Source organism: Echiichthys vipera, assembly GCF_963691815.1.
Source record: "Echiichthys vipera genome assembly, chromosome: 6".
Taxonomy (NCBI): Eukaryota; Metazoa; Chordata; class Actinopteri; order Perciformes; family Trachinidae; genus Echiichthys; species Echiichthys vipera.
Window position 1 is genome coordinate 26,048,086 of NC_139831.1, and position 21,302 is coordinate 26,069,387.

The 21,302-nt window shown below is 41.2% G+C and overlaps 1 protein-coding gene across 2 annotated transcripts in view; it reads left to right on the forward strand.

The window, feature by feature from the left end:
* The first annotated feature begins 189 nt into the window (after window positions 1-189).
* Window positions 190-21,302, forward strand: part of polr1a (RNA polymerase I subunit A) — a 31,756-nt gene continuing 10,643 nt past the window's right edge. For both annotated transcript variants that reach the window (XM_083914689.1, XM_083914690.1), the window contains exons 1-27: window positions 190-342; window positions 1,067-1,175; window positions 1,345-1,440; window positions 1,571-1,720; window positions 2,183-2,293; window positions 2,411-2,496; window positions 4,324-4,409; window positions 4,607-4,687; window positions 5,111-5,228; window positions 5,459-5,597; window positions 6,168-6,329; window positions 6,551-6,673; window positions 6,802-7,029; window positions 8,734-8,841; window positions 8,927-9,073; window positions 10,115-10,306; window positions 10,422-10,571; window positions 10,819-11,002; window positions 11,668-11,750; window positions 12,575-12,733; window positions 14,904-15,002; window positions 15,089-15,241; window positions 15,433-15,515; window positions 16,829-16,994; window positions 19,098-19,221; window positions 20,621-20,721; window positions 20,842-21,041. In XM_083914689.1, coding sequence (XP_083770815.1) covers window positions 266-342; window positions 1,067-1,175; window positions 1,345-1,440; window positions 1,571-1,720; window positions 2,183-2,293; window positions 2,411-2,496; window positions 4,324-4,409; window positions 4,607-4,687; window positions 5,111-5,228; window positions 5,459-5,597; window positions 6,168-6,329; window positions 6,551-6,673; window positions 6,802-7,029; window positions 8,734-8,841; window positions 8,927-9,073; window positions 10,115-10,306; window positions 10,422-10,571; window positions 10,819-11,002; window positions 11,668-11,750; window positions 12,575-12,733; window positions 14,904-15,002; window positions 15,089-15,241; window positions 15,433-15,515; window positions 16,829-16,994; window positions 19,098-19,221; window positions 20,621-20,721; window positions 20,842-21,041 — 3,515 coding nt within the window. In that variant the 5' untranslated portion in view covers window positions 190-265. The remainder of the gene's footprint in view (window positions 343-1,066; window positions 1,176-1,344; window positions 1,441-1,570; window positions 1,721-2,182; window positions 2,294-2,410; window positions 2,497-4,323; window positions 4,410-4,606; window positions 4,688-5,110; window positions 5,229-5,458; window positions 5,598-6,167; window positions 6,330-6,550; window positions 6,674-6,801; window positions 7,030-8,733; window positions 8,842-8,926; window positions 9,074-10,114; window positions 10,307-10,421; window positions 10,572-10,818; window positions 11,003-11,667; window positions 11,751-12,574; window positions 12,734-14,903; window positions 15,003-15,088; window positions 15,242-15,432; window positions 15,516-16,828; window positions 16,995-19,097; window positions 19,222-20,620; window positions 20,722-20,841; window positions 21,042-21,302) is intronic.

A 21,302-nucleotide genomic window follows, 5' to 3' on the forward strand; every position in this document is an offset into this window, starting at 1 on the left:
TTTGTATTTTTAAGAAAACCTACACTGTATCCACACTTCACACAGAGCAAACTACGTTTTTAATGCTAAATGAGTTTTTTTAAATTAATAATATCCACCAAGTTTGTGGAAAAGCCTAATATGTGTATTTGGGTCCCCCCCTAACCTTAGGTTTGGTCGGACGGTCCCACGTGTGAACCAGGAGCAACTTTGTGGCGCATGTGCTTTAACTGTACGACATGAATGTATATCAATAAACACCTCAAAGTTTGCTTCACTCTCCAAAATGTTGTTTGGAAAAGACGTGCCATGGCGGCGACTGGAGGGCATGTCGTTTGGCATGTACTCCGCCGAAGAGATAAGGTGAGAGATACGGTTAGCCTTCGACTTGCTAAACACGAGTTCAAAACAACATGCCCATGTTAGCATGCTGTAACCTTAGATCCCAGTACTCTTCTCACTAATTACACCCATTTTCATTTTCCTAACCTGTCCTTCTGTTATTCCCAGCGTTTTATTTGGCCTTTATTTAACCAGGGTTGTCCCATTGATATCAAATACCTGGCCAAGAGCAGCATGAACAACTCCTGGACTTTGAATGACCTCCCTGATAATAAAAAACGAAATAAAAGCAACTGTAACTGTGCTTTTAAAAGGCGTTTTTATAAATAAAGTTCATTATTTTTTTTTTTGATTCCGATTTAGCTAATATAGCTGTTATTGTTTATGACTGTTACTTATACACTCATCTGTATTTACTTCGTAAAGCGGCAAAGACTGAATATTATAAAGGGGTATCTGATCCTATTTAAGTACAATTTTATGCTACTTAAATTACCTGGTTTTTATCCTGGTTTTCTTTGTTTTGATGGTGTTTTATAGATATGGATCATTATTATTATTATTATCATTACCATAATTGTAACAAGATATATTTATCTTATATGCAATGGCATTGTATTTTCATGTAGCTCCCAATATGACTCTAAAATAAATCATGTATACAAGTAAGAAAAACAAAGAATAGCATGAACACAGAGTTGGAAGCAGTTAACATAATAATGTATTCTTCTTGTCTCCTGTCCAGGAAGTTGAGTGTAAAGACAATCACTAACTTCAGGTTCATGGATGCTGTTGGGAACGTGGCCCCCAACAGCCTGTACGATCTGGCCCTGGGACCAGCAGACAGCAAAGAGGTGCACCTCCACTGAAATCATATTGCTTACATACATTCTGCGTGTTGCCCAAAACAGTAACGAGACATCTGTAAAATGAATAAATCTGTCTGTTCCTGACTTGTATTTGTACCTCTGTGGTTTATTATTCTTTAATACTATTATCTTATTATTATTATTTTTTTACCAGGCGTGTTCAACCTGCTGTCAGGACTTCAACAACTGTCCAGGACACATGGGACATGTCGAGCTACCTCTACCTGTATACAACCCACTGTTCTTTGATGTAAGCACATGGTGACAACTCAGTGTTAACTAAATCACTTTCTAAGGCTCGAATCTAATTGCTTTTATGAATTTTGACTTATACTTTGTATCCTTACCTCTCACCCCCTCCTACTACTCTACCTCTTCAGAAACTCTACCTGTTGATTCGAGGTTCCTGTTTCTCATGTCACATGTTAACGTGTCCCCGGGCTGCCATCCACCTGCTGCTGAACCAGCTGAAGTTAGTGGATTATGGAGCCGTGCAGGAAGTTTACCAAATAGAACAAGTTCTCAGCCAGGTGGGTTTAAAGTAATTATGGCAGGATTGTAAATATACATAGTAGAATTGTAACCACTTATTTAATAACTGCCATGCTTATCCATTGATGTAGCGGTGTGATGTTATCATCTATACAACAGTTAGTCCAAATAAAGTCCTTTGATTGGACAGGTAGGCATTTAACATCAGTGGGACTTTTAACTTAATGTATCATTCCGCTTTCAAAGTGATCCAATCAAATCACAGTCGTGATGATATTCAGTACAACAGCACTCCCTCTCATGTGATGTTGCTTAATTAGGGTTTTGTGTGATTGTTGGATAAGTTTTTATTAATTATGAATGTGTAATTGTCTTTTCCTCTGATGCTAGAGTGCTCTACTCACGAACATCCCCTTCATGTCTCGTTATCATCGTAGTTGTCACAGATCTCAGTTTCTACTTTATTTATTCATTTGTGCGAACTGTATGTGTCGTGTTAGCACCTGGAGGAGAATCCCAAAGCTACTGGAGATGAGATCGAGCAGGTGCTAAAGCAGTTCACAGCTGCGATAGTTGGAGAGAACACTGAAAGTTCGGAGAACACCAAACCGGTGAGTACACGCTCACACATGGCTCTCAATTACACATCTTTACACACCTGAAATCACTTGAGGACTGTTTAAAATATGGAAACCATATTATGATATGCATTATTTTATGTGTTTCAGATTAAACACCTGGTTGAAAAGAAGAGCAGTTTGATAAATGACTTCTGGAAGATCAACATGAAATCTAGGAAGTGCCCTCACTGCAGGTAAATAGATAAGTTACTATGCAATGAATTTAATTCTCATTTAATGTTGGATGACAATGCTTTCTGTATCTCAACTTAAAGGGACAGTTGAGATATTTCTTGAAGTGGAGTTGTAGGAGGTTCACATCCACAGCCGGTGTGTTACCTACAGTAGACGATGTCAGCAGACAGGAGTACAGACACAGAAGCTAAGCAGTGTATTCATTAAATAATTTTAAACTACATTATTTCAACAACAGGCAGAGCAAAGTGTGAACAACAACAAACTTCACAACAAGTTATAAATCAATAAGGAGAAAAAAAGGGTTAATGGTTCCAATGTTATAGTTATGTCGTAATTTCATTAGTTGTACATTGTGTTAATATGGGTCAATAAACAACTGAATTTCAGCCACATTTACTTCATATTTACAACATTTTCTGGGGGGAACTGAAACCGTTATATCCATCTGTGCTCTATTCAAAGCCATACTCCTTTGACAGAAATAAAGGAGTTTTGTCATCAGGAAGTCATTTTACTAAATGAAAGGTAATGAGTTGCTGGTCTACCGCTGCCTCATTGGGTTAGTTTGTTAGTGTTAATAACGGCTTCCGTTCCCCGTTGGAAATGGCTGTCTGACAAAAAGGTAAGGCGGTGAAAATAGTCTAAATAGTGCGTAAACTTAAGCTTTAAGTGGCTGCTGTGTTTAGTTGCTGCCCCAGTCCACAGCAGTACATTGCTTCTCCAAACTGGGGCGTGCTGACCGCTATCTACTGTAGCTAACACACTGACTATTCATTAGTACCTCATACAACCACACTTCAAAAGTGAAGTTCACAACTACTTCAAACTAACCCTTTAACCATCTACCACCGTATTATTATTCGTTTGGAGCCGGCCATACTTCCAGAGGTAGGAACTGTGTTGTATACCAGCTGTTGTGGTTTTGGTTAAAATACGAGTTGTACAGTAAAACTGCAAACAAGGGAATGATCTCCTATTGGCCACCATAAGTACTGTATATCAGTGTATACTGTATGCCCACAGTGAACTATTCAGATTTTTATATTCTATTTATTTTATTCTATATTCAGTCTACAATTAAGCACACAGCAGAACATGTCCGCACTATATTTGTGTTATTATTATATGATGAAATGACTCTTAATGATGAAAATGAATTGCTCGAAAATCCGACCAAGAGAATATAAATGATTCAAGATTCAGATTCAAGAAGCTTTATTTATCCCGAGGGAAATTGTTGTGCAACAGTTTCAATACAAAGATGGAAAAGGATCAGAGTTACAATAAGCTAACATAAATCAAATAAAAATAAGCTAACATAAAAAAAATCAAACAATAACTAAGTGTGACATAGTGCAACAGACATTGTGGTTAAGCGTAGGTTTATACAATATACAACAATACGCACTGTGCAATTTAGCAGCATATTAAAATAAAATAAGTATAAAACTGAATAAGTGATAAGGAGCGATAATTGAAACAGTGTTAAAAATGTAGCAGCATTTCTGACAGAACTAAGTTACAGTAAAGTGCGGTGAAGTGTAGCAGCATTTCTTACTGAAGTAAGTTAGTTACAATAAAGTACAGTAATGTAGGTCACATAATGATGTAGTACCTCTGTGCTTAGATGTTGATAATCGTCTGATTACTAATAGTGTGTGTGTGTGTGTGTGTGTGTGTGTGTGTGTGTGTGTGTGTGTGTGTGTGTGTGTGTGTGTGTGTGTGTGTGTGTGTGTGTGTGTGTGTGTGTGTGTGTGTGTGTGTGTGTGTGTGTGTGTGTGTGTGTGTGTGTGTGTGTGTGTGTGTGTGTGTGTGTGTGGTAGTGGCAGGTTTGTGATGCGTCGTGAACATAACAGTAAGCTGATCCTCACAATGCCATCAGGAGTAGAGACCAGTGGCAATACATCTGGTGAGTAATATTTTGAAGTTATTTGAATATTAAATGCAAGTAAAGAAACTTCTGAGCCCATTTACGTTTTTGTTGAATTGATGTGTAACCTGTAACTCTGCACCACTAACATGCACCCAGTGTAGGCCCTACCTATACTATACATGCATACATACATGGATACAGTAAATAGATCTTTTTTTGATGTCTTCCTGCAGATGATCTGACGGCTGGTAAGAGAGTCTACCTGACGGCCAGTACTGCTAGAGAACACATCGCCAGACTGTGGCAGAAAGAAGGTAGGCCCAGAAAAACCAACATCCCACCAATATGTGCTCAAAACCGGACTCTGTAAGGACCTCATTACATCATATTTAAACGTTTAAAAAGGAAGAAATACTAGAAGTTTTCCCTGGTGTAAACTGGCTTTGTTTACTGGTTCTTCAAAGTAGAGGTAGAGCAACCCACAGTGTTCTCCAGGTTTATGACCAGTGTATATGTGATGTGCAACTACTATCACATTGTTTTCATTGATCCACTGAAGTGTTCTAAAACATTAGAAGTGCCATATAAATGATGTTAATCACCACATCTTTGTCTAGAAAGTAGGAATGAAAAAAAGTTTTTTTTAGAAAGGCAGAGAAGCAAAAATGTGGAACCCATTTACTTCAGTCTCTTAGAAGGAATCCTTTTCAAATCCTTATGTCCTCTGTTTCTTGCAGGTTTCTTCTTGAAGTGTCTGTTCTCTGGGCTGGAGGAGGGGGCGGTGTCAGAGGAGGGAGAGAAAGGTCTCTATACCGACCTCTTCTTCCTGGAGCTGATGGTGGTCCCACCTTGCAGGTAAAGTGTGAACAAACACTCTCATACTGCACATCCAACCACTGCTAGTTTCAAATCGTACAAATATGAGTAGTGGCGTCCTTAACAATCGCTACAACACTAGGTCTTATTTGGTATCACAGTGTGTATTAGCAATCAGAAAACAATCTCAGCCTGAATATATTTTTACTTTTGTGTGATAATAAAGCTGAACATCAAAAGTGTTGATGTATGGATCACACCCCTGTCAGGTATCGTCCAATCAATCGACTGGGTGACCAGATGTTTACCAACGGTCAGACGGTCAACATGCAGGCTGTCATGAAGGACTGTGTAGTTGTTAGGAAACTTCTGGCTCTCATGGCAGGGGAGAAAACTGCTCAGGAGGAGGTGAGGGAGAGAGAAAGTGTGCGTGTGTGCGTGTGTGCGTGTGTGTGTGTGTGTGTGTGTGTGTGTGTGTGTGTGTGTGTGTGTGTGTGTGTGTGTGTGTGTGTGTGTGTGTGTGTGTGTGTGTGTGTGTGTGTGTGTGTGTGTGTGTGTGTGTGTGTGTGTGTGTGTGTGTGTGTGTGTGTGTGTGTGTGTGTGCGTGTGCGTGTGCGTGCGTTGTCCTCCAAACCCTCTGTGTGTGTGTGCGTGCGTTGTCCTCCAAACCCTCTGTGTGTGTGTGCGTGCGTTGTCCTCCAAACCCTCTGTGTGTGTGTGCGTGCGTGCGCTGTCCTCCAAACCCTCTGTGTGTGTGTGCGTGCGTGTGTTGTCCTCCAAACCCTCTGTGTGTGTTGTCCTCCAAACCCTCTGTGTGTGTTGTCCTCCAAACCCTCTCTGTGTGTTGTCCTCCAAACCCTCTGTGTGTGTTGTCCTCCAAACCCTTTGTTCAAATCATGGTCATGTACATTCGGCACAGTGAGCCAAACGGTGATTATGAACTTAACACGTCAGCCCGTCCTCTCTCCTCCCTCTCAGGCTCAGGAGCAGACAGACCAGACATTTCTGGTGGGGATCCCCGGAATTACAATGAATGATAAACTCTACAACACCTGGGTCCGACTGCAGACCCACATTAACATCGTCTTTGACAGTGACATGGACAAAATGATGTCAGAGAAATACCCTGGAATCAGACAGGTAACATGTGCACAGATACAGCAGTGCAACATGATCTTTTTTGTACAGGTAAATGTCAGATTACTATGGTTCTGACCTGTTGCATCAACATATCACTGCAGTGATCATTAAACTGTAATATGGTATAATAATATGTTACACTGCACAAAGTCGCTGATCAGAATTTAGCGTTTGCTGATAAAAACATTCTAGTTGCCTAATTGTCTCCTCTCCCCTGCCAGATCTTGGAGAAGAAGGATGGATTGTTCCGGAAACATATGATGGGAAAACGAGTGGACTACGCTGCACGATCGGTCATCTGTCCCGACATGTACATAGAAACCAATGAGATCGGGATACCTATGGTACATGCAACCTTGTTTGTGATGGTTTTAGAGAGTACCAATCTAAATAATATCAATATCGATCCACCCAAGCTCCAAGTATGGTCCCGAATGAAACAAACCTGCCTGTCTCTTCCACACTTGCACAGGTGTTTGCCACCAAGCTGACCTACCCCCAGCCTGTCACCCCCTGGAACGTGAAGGAGCTTCGTCAGGCCGTTCTCAACGGGCCCAACGTCCACCCCGGGGCTTCCATGGTGATAAACGAGGACGGCAGGAGAACCATCCTATCAGCGAGCAGCCTTGAACAGAGAGAGGCTGTTGCCAAGCAACTGCTAACGCCCTGCTCTGGTCCACATAAGATGCCCATGAAGATAGTAAGTAACATACTCACAATCACGTGTCAATTTTGAGATTTTGTGCTATTTTGTTTCCATAATGTGTATTTTAGACCAGTGGAAAGAAAACAACCAAAATACACATTTAGGAGTTTATTTGACTGCACTTTGTGTCTTTGCATCTGTAGTTTTCTCCTAAATTTACCAAAATAAGATCAGATAATACCTCATTTGTTTTTACAAAAATAATTTACTTAATGGTAGTAATCAACAGGGGAAGTTTCAAGGTGATATTTGTTAGTTAAGAATGTTTCCTTATTCATCTGCAGTGTTGCTCCCTAAAGGGCAGGCCCATTATTCTTATCGATCTTATTATTATTTTAGAGTTTTATATAATTTTGTAGCACTCCCGTAGCATTCTTTATGTGTTCAAATCCACACATTCCAATTCAGTTAGACCAGCAAGGTAAAATGACAGTTTTTGTCAAAGGAATCTTGTCGCTTTGAAGGAACAATATTTACTGCTGTGGACTGTATTAATCACCTAAAAAAAATACCAACATGGGTTTGAATTAGGGCTTTGACTCCGAACTTCGATATTCGGATATAATTCAAATATTTTAAAAAAATAATGATATTCGAAAACGAATATTAGGCAGCTCTTAATATTCTAACCTGTAAATGTGTTTGTTTGTAAACATTTTTAATTCCAATTCTGAAGCTTTTTCACGCCTGGTGAAGTTGTGAATCACAAGCCCATTATCAAGGCTATTATTGCCCATCTGGGCTCCCGTAGGTGATGTTGGCGTCATTCGGGAACGGTCAGGAATGGGGCTGTTTCACTCCTTCACTCAGCATGAAAAACTGATGCCAATTATCTGGGCAACATTCTCTTACAGCAGTCAAGCTGTCAATTTGTTGTTATGTCACATTAATAAACAGGAGTTGACTTACTCTGCTCAAAGTGATGCTCAGAGCTCCAAGATCACGTGAACAAAACCAGACTAACTATGCTTTTTTTCATTGGCTGTTGCGTTAAATCGTACCCAGATACAATAGTGCTATTTTTGATTGGCTGTTGTGTAACCCCATTCTTTTTTTTGATTGGCTGGCCGCTGGTAAGTGGCAGCTCTTGATTCCTGCCGGTTCCATAGTGAGAGGCGGAGACTTTTTGGGAGCTGTAGCATATAATATATTGTTTTTCCACGTGAGAAACACGTGAGTACGGAAGTGGGTGACCAAAGACCAAAAAGAGTGACTCTCACACTCAATAAGGCCTGCACTTTGAATTGATAACAGTTGTGTCTGTGTTTTTCTCATAGACTGTATAAAAAACATCATTGCCCGCCTATTGACATTGATTTTGATACCGATATACTGTAGGTCTTACTGAAGATATTTAATGGTAAAAATATTATTAGTAAATATTTGAATATTAATAAACAAACAAACTTCAAATAGGATTTTTGGGCCGAAGTCACAGCCCTAGTTTGAATGTACGCCATATTTAGAACATTTTCACTGCTTTATTTTGCAGTTATATCACTCTCTTTAAACCCACCAGACTCGTTTTACCTCACAGATCCACAGTATTGCTTACCTTAGCTTGTGTAAGCATTAACTTTATTCATAACCTTATTGATTAATTTGACCTGAAGGCAGAAAATTCCCTGGAAAAGAACACAGATGGCATTGTCGTTATCAGTGGCATAGAGCTTCACTTTTCTCCTTTTGTCTGTCCAGGTGAATCGTCACATAAAGAACGGAGATGTTTTGTTACTGAACAGACAGCCGACTCTGCACAGACCCTCTATACAAGCCCACTGTGCGCGTATCTTACCAGGAGAGAAGGTACGATCTGTTGGCTCCAGGCTCCTTCTTTATTCTGATTTATTGTGTGTTTTGGATAAACTGTGATCTTAATGTGATGCTACAGGTACTGAGGCTCCACTACGCCAACTGTAAGGCATACAATGCTGACTTTGATGGAGACGAAATGAACGCCCACTTCCCTCAAAATGAGCTGGGCAGAGCAGAGGCCTACACGTTAGTCAGCACTGACCAGCAGTACCTCGTCCCCAAGGTGGGTATTTACACACTGTAGACTGAAGGGTTTCATAAGCTCCTTTCACTTCTGAATAAATTACTGGGATACTTCTTAAATGTTCATGAACATTTCCAAGATACACTGCATGTGTGAAAGGGGCTATAAGAGTATAACACAGCTCTCCACAGCCCTGATCTTATAGGGAACAATAGCTGCAAACTCTTGATTGTATTTCTAAACAGTTCCTCAGTTTCTATCTGTTCCGCTGTAAACTCATAGTTTCATTATTCCTTAGTGAGACTTTAGACTTTAGATTAGCTAACCAGTCTATCTGTCAATGCACAGCAAGTAACTAGCAACTGTCGATCACTGATTCAATTAGACTAATGTTTAAATAGACCTGTGTTCGTGCTAGCTAAAACGCAGCCTTGTCAAATTCAGTGCTTCCTCCTCAGTGGATGCCACTGGCCAAAATGGCTGCCACAGTGACGGTGTAGTTCATGGGCCCCGTGGTGCTCACACATGTCCACTGGGGATAAATATGTACTACACACAAACATGAAGTGAAATTGACTGAAGCAGTGAGAGGGCCACTCTCTCTCCACAAATAATGTTAAAACGCAGCTTGATTTCTTCTTGCTTGTACGTCATCACCCCTCTGAGTTTTTGTTTTGTCCAACTGCTTTTGAATATTTTCATCTGACCAAATCTGCAGTAAACACTCAAACTCTGCATCAGACCACCGCAAACCCTTGGGCGGCATCTTTTTAAATGTCCGTCACGGGGAACAGTCGCATAACAATAGTCTCAGGACCGTCATCAATGCTCATGCTCGTGTGTCTGTGCGTACACTTGCCCATACTCGTACAATTGTTCTTTACTAAAGCCCACATCTCTCAACCGGGATGCTGCCGGGAAGTGGGTCATGCTTAATGGCGGAACATTTGCACTTACACTGGTCAAACAAACTAGACTAGACTTTAGCCGTGAACTGTGCTTGGGCATTGTACGAATGGTAAGTGTAGACCCTTATAAACACACACAGGTCAGCCCTTAGAGTTTTCTCTCTCTCCTTAGGATGGCAAACCTTTAGCAGGCCTGATCCAGGACCACATGGTGTCGGGTACGAGGATGACGATACGAGGCTGTTTCTTCACCAGAGTCCAGTACACTGAGCTGGTGTACAGAGGACTGACTGACAAACCAGGCAGAGTGATTCTGCTGCCGCCGGCCATACTCAAACCACAGCAACTATGGACAGGAAAGCAGGTAACTAAAACAACAAAAGCAATGATGAGTCCGTTTAGCCCAAGTGTTGCTGTGTTCAGCTTTTATCTCGTGCTCTAATCTGCAAACATTATCATCCATTTGGGGTTTGTTGTAGGTGGTGTCCACACTGCTGCTGAACGTGATCCCACAGAAGGCAGTGCCTCTCAACCTGGTTGGCAAATCAAAAATCCCCTCCAAAGCATGGATCCAAGTGCCACCGCGAGCCGCTCCAGGATACAAACCTGAAAGCATGTGTGACTCACAGGTACGCGCACACAAAGTGGAAAGATTTCATTCTTCCAATGAAAATAAACGAGCGCCAAGGCTGAGACAGCTTGATACAAACTCATTATTTTGCCTTTGTACCGCATAATGGAACTTCCCCCGAGGAAATTAAAAATTAATCGTGCAATGTTACAAATGCACATGAAGAACAAAGTCCAAAATGAGTAAATATTTGACCTTTATAAAATGTTTTTAAATGTAGTTACCCCTCTTCCTTTGTTACCCAGGTGGTAATTCGGCAGGGGGAGCTGTTGGTGGGGGTTCTGGACAAAGCTCACTACGGCTCCTCAGCGTACGGCCTGGTCCACTGTTGCTACGAGCTGTACGGAGGGCAGACTAGCGGCAAACTGCTCAGCTGTCTGGCTCGACTCTTCACGGCCTACCTTCAGCTCTACAGGGGCTTTACTCTGGGTGAGAGCACAGACACAGTAAATGAAACGCACAGGCAAAGCTATTTGTTGTCCTCCTGACACAAGACATATCACAGACAGCATCATTGGTTAATGCCTTTCAGTTAGAAGAGGAGTCCGCCAGGGCCTACATTGGTAGTTTTGTTTATTGTGATGTAATTTATTGGTGCTTCATATCCCTACAATCTGAACAAGCTAAGCTAGAATGTTTTGTAAGTCATTAAACCATAATAATTAAGAAAAAGTTTTGATATTGCGTCATAAATGAAAGAAAAATACATAGATCTGACATGGTATATCAACACATTTTACTAAATAAACACAGAAAACATTGATTAAAATATTTATTATTATAGACCTGAAAAAATGTTTCTTAACACTCCATATTTTTTTTGTTTTTATGTTTTGATATGCTCATTTTTCTGAATTTAAAGGCAAATTGATAGTTTAATCCGTAATTAAAACTGCGGTTTTGCACTGGACATTCCTTAACATGATGACAGGAGAGACAGAAGCCTTAGCTCTCTGCTGCAAAAAGAATGAATGCTTAAATTACTATTCTTTTTATCATAGCCCCCTTTTTTACAGAATCATTTAAACGATGGCCGCCTGCAGGATGTCCGTTTTTGTAAAGGGATAAAAAACTTTTTTTGTGTTTGTTACTAGGTGTAGAAGACATCCTGGTGAAACCGGGCGCCAACATGCGCAGGAAAAAAATCATTCAAGAATCACTGAAGATTGGCACCAAAGTGAGTTAAAGCAGCCGGCCTCTTCTGATGTCACACGACGTGTAGAGCACCTTCATTAATGGACTACATGTTGTGTTCTTCCAACCAGTAAACAAAAGAGAACATATCCACAGTGAACATATATTCAGAAGGATAGCAGCCTTGTCAAATTCAGTGCTTCCTCCTCAGTGGATGCCACTGGCCAAAATGGCTGCCACAGTGACGGTGTAGTTCATGGGCCCCGTGGTGCTCACACATGTCCACTGGGGATAAATATGTACTACACACAAACATGAAGTGAAGTGGACTGAAGCAGTGAAAAGGGCCACTGCTCTGCTGCTGTCACACATAATGTTGAGTGTCTAAACTTTTGTAGTTCTTCTTTTAGCTCTTGGTCTCACTGTTCCCAGGTCAGATTTGTAAGAAGGGGGTGGGGTACCGCTCTTGGGTGTACATAATTCTGTCTTATTCTAATTCTATATATTGTAATGTGACCTTACCTCACGTGCAATAACTGATCTAGTTGTCCACTTGTCCACAGCAGAAACAAACTGTTAACGCTGCATTGACATATCATCACAAGCAGTTGCTTATTCACACATCCAGCAGTTATAGAGCAACATTGCACATTTGGAGTCATGTTTCTGGCCATCTGGTGATCGTAAGCCCAATAAATGTTCTACTGTGCCAGTCTATCTTGACAGGGCTGAGCAGGTAGTGTACAGTGAAAACATGAAAATAGCCAAACATGATCCTCTGAGAGTGAAAGTGTTGCTTCTCCGTGGGGTTTCTGTCATGTTTTTATCTGGTAGAAAAACAATATTTTTTTCCTCTCCGTGTTTAAGGCCCTCCAGGCTGCTTTCAACCTGCCCTCAAATGTGGATCAAGCTGAGGCCCAGAGCCGCTGGCAGGACGCTCACCTCAACCCAGACCAGAGAGACTTCAGCACAGCCGACCACAAGTTCAAAGAAGTGGCCAACCAAGTGAACAATGATATTAACAAGGTAACTCGTCACCACTGCTGCTGACATTCAGTACAGTCAACCATCACTGATACACTATAGGGCAAAAGAGAAAGAAAGAGACACATTCAATGCTGACTTTGATGGAGACGAAATGAACGCACACTTCCCTCAAAGTACCAGCAGTACCTCGTCCCTGAGGTAGGTATATACACACAGTGTGTTTACATGCAGTTTAAAAACCTGATTATAATTGGATTAAGGGTAACTCCGGTTTCTCAAACACCATATAAACACAGTACCCCTGGGAAAATCAGAGTTGTCATACCCCGGTTACCAGACCTAGAGAACTCCTTTAGTAATCGGGGGAATTCATGCGTGTAAACATCTCACCTGGAGTAATATCGGGTTTCCACGCGTGCGCCGGGTGTTCTAATTCCCCCTCCCCACTCCGCGGCAGCGGTTTCTGAACCTGAAATAGAATAAACCAGGGACGAGCGGGGTGGAATACAACGTAAAAAAACAACAACAATAGAGCATTATCTTTAAACCAAGGGAGGACTTCACCATGGCAAGTTACACCACTACCAAAAAGACCTGTTTCTGTTGTAATTTTGATCAAAAGTCGACCGCTTGTGAATTTGACAAAGGTGAACCGTAAAATAAAGCCATATTCCGACCTGCTGTATGTCGACGGAGCGCCACCTACTGTACCGGAGGTCGGGTTACTCCCGTCCTTTCCCATTCGACCCTCTCATGTATATGTGGGGAACTTCAATAATCTGATTATTCCCTTGAATGTGGAAAGGCCATTTTCAGGTTACTCTGGTGCATGTACAGTATATGCACTGACTGTAGACAAGAGTTTCATAAGCTCTTTTCACTTCCCAATAAATTACTGGGATAACTTTGCATTTACTTTACTACTGTGACTATTACTAAATGTTCATGAACATTTCCAAGATACACTGCATGTGTGAAAGGGTCTTGAGAGTATAACACAGCTCTCCACAGGCCTGATCTCATAGGGAACAATAGCACCTGATTGTGTTTCTCAACAGTTCCTCAGTTTCTATCTGTTTCCCTGTAAACTCATAGTATTCCTTAGTGAGACTTTAGATTTTAGATTAGCTAACCAGTCTATCTGTCAATGCACAGCAAGTAACTAGCAACTGTCGATCACTGATTCGATCAGACTAATGGGCGGCAGTAGCTGACAATAGGTGACTTGGCTGGGAACCGTAAGGTCGCTGGTTCAAGTCCCTGTGTGGACCATGTATGGAGTGTGGACTGGTGGCTGGAGAGGTGCCAGTTCATCTCCTGGGCACTGCCGAGGTGCTGTTGAGCAAGGCACGAACCCCCAACTGCTCGGGGCGCTGGTCACTGGCAGCCCCCTCGCTCTAACATCTCTCCTTAATTGCATGTATAGGTCCTGTTTGTGCATGTGTGTAATTCGGGCCTGTGTGTGTAACATGATTAATAATAAGAGTGAAAAAATTCAATTTCCCTGTTGCGGGATAAATAAAGTAATTCTTCTTCTTTTTCTACTTCTTCTTTTTCCTCTAATGTTTTGATAGACCTGTGTTCTTGCTAGCTAAAACGCAACCTTGTCAAATTCAGTGCTTCCTCCTCAGTGGATGCCACTGGCCAAAATGGCTGCCACAGTGACGGTGTAGTTCATGGGCCCCGTGTGCTCACTGGGGATAAATATGTACTACACACAAACAAGTAAGGTAACTTGTCACCACTGCTGCTGACATTCAGTACAGTGAACCATCACTGAAAGAGAAACAGCCCCAATTCCAAAGAACAATATCCTGTTTTCCTAAAATAGTTTAAAATTATTTTTTAGTTCAGGGCGAAAGGGACTTTCTAGTTCCTAGTTTAGTGTGTTTCAGTTCTTTGGTTTCATAGGGGTGGTTGCTGTTCTTCTATGTATATACTGTATGTTGGCATTTAAAAAGGAAACTGAAAAAGTTCCTCTGAAAAATAAAACACAGGCATTTCATTTTGTTTTTTTTATATATATATTTTGTGTGTTTTTTAATACAAACGTTCACTCTTTCATGTCAGTGTTTTCTCCTGATACAGATTTCTCCTGTACTTTATCCTCTAAATGAACCTAATTCTCCACAAATATACATTCTTAAAAAAGGAGTGTATGTTTCAAGTCTTCAGTTCATAATCATAATGATGATGTTGTGTGTTACAGGTGTGCATGCCAGTTGGACTCCACACCTCTTTCCCAGACAACAACCTCCAGCTGATGGTCCAATCAGGAGCCAAGGGATCAACTGTTAACACCATGCAGGTACCCCACACACACTTCAGTAAAACCTCAAATTAAACCTTACTGCTGTTTACCTGCAAATACCCTAACTTGTGTGTGTGTTTCAGATTTCGTGTCTACTTGGTCAGATCGAGCTGGAGGGCCGTAGGCCTCCACTGATGCCTTCTGGGAAATCATTGCCGTGCTTCCAGCCCTATGATCCTGCACCCGGGGCCGGGGGCTTCGTGTCAGGAAGGTTCCTCACAGGCATCAAACCACAGGTACACAAGGACAGCTGTGCGTGCGTGTGTGTGTGTGTGTGTTGCTTTTATACTGTAGCTCCCTTTGAGGACTGGGATGTTAAATTACACACATGAAAGAAGTCTCTAACTCTTACAAGTCCTTTTTATTATGCATCTTGTTACTTTCTGATACATTGCTTTTTTTTTTGTGTGTGTGCTCTCGTGTTCAGGAGTTTTTCTTCCACTGTATGGCTGGCCGAGAGGGGCTGGTTGACACAGCTGTGAAAACCTCAAGATCAGGATACCTGCAGAGGTAACGCAAACGTCACTGTTTATTAGTTCAGAAAAGGCATCAGTCATCCTCAAAGTGTGGTCACATGATGATAATAGATAATTTCTTCTTGTTCCTTCTTCTTGTGCAGTCTCTTTCAGAAGCTCTTTGAAACATAACTACATCTTGGAATCAGAAAAGCAGTCATTTACATCTGAAACATTTTGAATTTATCTCATCCCATCAGGTCTGTTACCCAAAGTATATGCATAATTGAGAGGGAAAATTAAAATGTTGTGCTGGTGACTTTTCTGATGGCAGCAACAAAAACACAGCACAGCTTGGTCACAGATAAAGCAAACATTGTTACATGAGCAGCTCCCTCCTCACGACAACAACAATATTCAAATCTCATGCGTTTTAATTGACGCGCTGTGAAAAGGCAGCTGGTTTTAAGCATGATGTATTGTTACGAGCATTTTTCTAAGGGAAATGCTGCTCCCACACGGCTTTGCCAATGAACAATAGTTTATTTATAATTTGATAGTGTGAAATATTTTCCACCAAATAAGCTCTGGTCCTTGAACCGGTTCCGTTCAGGATTCTGTGAACCTTGGTTCTATCTAGCGAACCTGCACGAGTTTCTTACAGTTTTGAGCACGACCATTATAATCAAGTATGTGTCATCAACAGATGGCGTCGCATTGATTATCTGAAGACAGATATTTGTGTTTTTTTTTTAGCAAAAACACAAGCTTGGACCAACCATTTTCCACTGTGGTTTCTCATTTGACTTCGATGTTGCCTCCTCCATCCTCTCTGTCCACCCTGTAGAATACAGTACGGCATGCCCAGTGATGTAACCACAGTTCACACTCCAGGTCAAGGAATAGCAGCTTTTTTAAAATCCAGCTGGGAACCAAATTTAGTGTTCCAAGACCATTCATGTTTCGTCGAAATGTTCTGAACAGTTAGAAAATTAGGTGTGCGGACTGCAACAGAACACATTCCATGTTTGTGGAAAAATTGAATATAAGAACTAATGTGCAATATATAAGTATAGAGAAAAAATCGCAGCCTTGTCAAATTCAGTGCTTCCTCCTCAGTGGATGCCACTGGCCAAAATGGCTGCCACAGTGACGGTGTAGTTCATGGGCCCCGTGGTGCTCACACATGTCCACTGGGGATAAATATGTACTACACACAAACAAACTGTGTAGTGTGACATTTATCTAAAGCAGTTGAGCAAAGGTCCATTATATGACCCAAAGCAAAGCCATCCCAGAACGAAGAAACTGTCCTACTCATCTTGTCCCTCTTCTCTTGCATCCTCCCTCACACCCCCGCCTCTGCAGATGTGTCATAAAGCATCTGGAGGGTTTGGTAGTGCAGTACGATCTGACAGTGAGGGACAGCGATGGGTCTGTGGTCCAGTTCTTGTACGGTGAAGACGGACTGGACATCCCCAAGACCCAGTTCCTGCAGCCGAGACAGTTCCCCTTCATAGAGGACAACTACGAGGTAAAACGCGTTATAAACATTGCTGATGAAATTTTGGCTAGTAAGAAAATGATTGAAATAATTCTTTTTTTCAATGTCTAATGGTGGGATCTGTTTTCTGGCTTTGTTGAGAATACCTTAATAAGTGCACCACATATAGCTCAGCTGTGGCTTAGAAAAGGTTCAGCTAAACTGGAACTGGAGCAGAGGTTTAAGGCCCTGTTTAGACCAAGATGATCCAGAAAGGAAACTCAAAAGGGGCGTTGCATTCTCACTTTACGCGTTCAGACGAGCGTCAGTGCAGTAATAATAAAATATTTTTTATTAACCAAAGTAGCTTTGCATGGCATAATAAGATACGCACATACGCACACACACCTGCCATGCCATGCAGAAAAAAACAGTATTAATGATAAATGACGAGTGGTGGGACACGATTCAAAAAATGTATCTAATTAATTCGAGGCTTTGTAATTAATCGCAAATCAATATTTGACACAAGTAGCAACATTTTTCAATTTAAATGGATTTTGATATGTGACTTAATATGTTATAAATAATAAAACAGTGCTTAATACGGTATATTCAAGAAAAGTGGAAACCTAACATTGCAAAACTATTTAGAATAATATCCTTGGCATAAAATAAACAGTTAAACATTAATTGCGTTATTTTGTATGTATATATGTTAAGGGCATGTATTATTTGTCAGTTATATATATGTAGTTTTTTTTAAAAACTTAAAGTAAAAAAGCGAAACCTGGTCAATGAATTATTTTCGACAGTATGACAGTAGTTTTACTTTTCCATATAAAGTGGCAAAAGCAAAGCAAAACAGCAGAGGTATTCATTTCCAAATCTGCTCACATTTTACCTGAACGCGGCACATGTCCTTGGGTCTCCGGCAACACATCCCGGCAATACACCCACAGAGTGTGAAGTGGTTGAAATGAACAGTATTCAAGATATGTAAGGACACAAACAGACGAACAGCTCCGAAATTTGTGTAGTGAGATTTGTTTTTCTTATTTCACGCTTTAGCTGATCATATCAATAACTTTTGAGGAAGTTCAGAAATAGCTTATTATTTATAACAGGGGTTTTTCATACTCTGACACTGCGGAGCTCCCCTCAGACAACACTGAAACACCTGCACCCAAGCTTTTCATTATTACTTTTGGAATACTCTTTTTTGCCTGTATTTGTTGACATTTTGACAAATTAGCACAATTAAAAGACTGCTGAACTATCTATTAGCAGTTCCTTTTAGTAACGTCAAGGACCTTTGTCACATAATGTGTATCCTGTAACTGGGGAAGATGTGACACTCTGATATAATAACACAATTACATTGGTTTGACACACATGATGACACATTGCTTATTATTAGTTTTTTTTTTAATCTGTTAAATCAGATGTGTAGCAGGGTTAAATTAAACCTAAGATACAGTGATCACTTAGTAACCAGTACGCTAAACCACAAGCGCAGTTTCAACCACAACTTGTGACGATCTAGCAATTGGGTGTAAGACAGATGATTTTTGTTCCAAAAACAGATGTTTAAACCTGAATTAAACCTTACACTAAGCTCATGTCCACCTTCTGCAATATACAAGTATAGAGAAAAATAGCAGCCGCGTCAAATTCAGTGCTTCCTCCTCAGTGGATGCCACTGGCCAAAATGGCTGCCACAGTGACAGTGTAGTTCATGGGCCCCGTGGTGCTCACACATGTCCACTGGGGATAAATATGTACTACACACAAACACAAGGTGGCATGAGCTGAACTAATGAACAGCACTATTACTCCACAGCTTCTGTGACTGATAAACAGATGTTCTTACCGTTTATTAGCCATAGCCCGTCCAACTGTCTTCCTTGTAACTGTAAAAACCTCTCTGGGGTTATACGCGCAAACTTCCTTCCTGACCAACACCGTTTGTTTTTGATGTTGATGTTGGCATGTGTGTCACCTTGGCATACAGTCAAGTCTATTTATTCATTAAAGATTAGACACCGTTTGTGTCTGCAGTGTTTGAATAAACTATAGATTATCACACATTTAGTAGAAAATGAACCCGAAGAGTCAAAAACAGTCAGCCGTGTGGTCCCCAATCGCTCTTAGGTCATCAAGAGGTCCCAGGGCCTGGACGAGGTTTTGGCACGTTTGGACCCTAAGACCGCCAGTCAGCACTTTGCATCCATCCAGCGCTGGAGAGCAAAGAGAGGGGCGGCATGCCCACGGAAAGGTAGATAACAATGTTTGGTTTGGCAGTAAAAGGAAGGTTTGTATGTATGTAATCAAATATTTACTTATTGACTTAGATCCACATGTAATAGTTTGACTTTTTTCAATCACATTATTTGCCTTTAAGCAAAGTATCTATAGACTCCTGCTTTAAGTGCTGTTGAAAATAAGTAAATACTCTGAACAGCTCAGTGCAAAGTGTCAAATAACTCCTTAAATATCATCTTGTTAGAGCAACTGGTGCGTTTTACTCTGTTTGATGCTGTATTTAATTTAAGCTTGGGTGGTTTTGACTTTTTCATACATGAATACCCTTCTGACATTTCACTGGGCTATACGGTATATGATGGTATTTCTGAAAAACAAACCCGGAAGAGCTGAGCTGCTGCTAATAGAAGTCATTGTAGCTGGGCCTGTTGCAAAAAGCAATAAATCAATAAATCTTATGATAACTTTTATTGAGCTCAATAACTTTGCCAGCCACGATAAGTTCCATTTTTCCGTTTTCCTGGTGTCTCCTTATCAAAAAGACTGGATGACAAGAGTTTTCACCCTGGTGCATCTGTTCCCACTGAGCCCTCTCGCTTCCTCAGCGTAATGAGGAGTTAACCCTCGTCACATGTCGTGTCAGTCACTTATCAGCCGCGTGGACTCTGTGTGGGGGCAGACCCCTGGCATTACCCAGAGTGCAGCAGGAGATCCCTGTGGGGAGCAATTTAGAGGAAACGTTAGATTTGGAGGTATAAAAACAACGTCACAGCTGCCCAGCAAAATGTGTTGTCGTGACAGGCCTAATTAAACTGTCATGTGTGGCTTTGCTTTGGGTTACAAAATTAATCTACTTGCACAATTCTCGCTGGCTGACGCATAGAACAGTGAATAGATAGGAAACAAGTACCTTCTTCCATTGATTCTGGCTGGAGGACCCAGTGACACTTGTTACGGTGGTGGCAGACCAGCTGTGGTGAATAAAATCATGCACAGCTTCGTCCGTGTTTGCTCGCTCACATTTATCATCGTGACAAAGCCCCAAATACTCTCAAACTGCAGCAGTCTTACTAGTCTTACTAGTCCTGTAAAGTTATCCCCAGCACTCGCAGTGGCCATCTTGTGATCAACCTTTGGTGGCGCCTGCTTTGCACTACAATACCTCAATACAGCATCGCCGTATCAGTTTAGTATAAGAGGAGCATTTTTACTTTTTGATGGTATTGAAAAATCTTCTTCGGGATTTCTAAATACTTAAAATAATTTCTAAGACTCTAATTCACTCAAATAGCTCTGAAATCCCACTTTAGATCAGGAGAATCTAGGAAGTGGGCAGTGAACTGTTGTTTGCTGTATTTGCATGTTGCTTAGGTGAATATATGTCATGGAATATATGTTTTAATCTGTATCAGGAGCGTTCTTGCTGTTTTCTCAAAAGAAGTTGGCCAAACTGAAACAGACTCTAGCAGGAACAGAAGCATCTTTGTACAGCAGGAGTGCTGCTGTAGGGCAGGTATTTATGCACAACAAAATGAAAATGTACTAAAGATCTATGTTTTAGTGTACACCCAGTATAAAGTGGACTGCTCCTCGTCAAAAGCCAACTGTCACTTGAACTCTGCTCCTTCCACAGCTCACACAGCAGTGGGTCACTCTGGATGAATCCAGCAGATCAAAATACAGCAGGAAGTCCTCCCGCTGCCCTGAGCCTTCTCTGGGCTTGTTAAGGCCCGACGTCTGCTTTGGATCAGTATCTGAAAACTTCCACAGCATCACAGAGAAATACCTCCAAAACGAAGGCAGGAGGAGTCAAGAGAGCCCGGACACCCACAGGTATGGAGTTTGAGAGTTTTCAAATGAGTTAAAAAAAAGGCTTTAAAAGGTAATACAGCTTAGAAAAGCCTAGAAATCTGAAGTACTGACATTGTTGCTAGTGTGTTACAGTATGTGTATTTGCCCTGAACCGATCTGTACAGCCCAAGCTCAGTTGACCACGGTTTGTATCAAACTGTATGCCAACATTGTTCAACTGAAGTCGGGTATATCTTTGGATACACTTCCAAACAATTCATCTACGACAGTATCACCTGAATT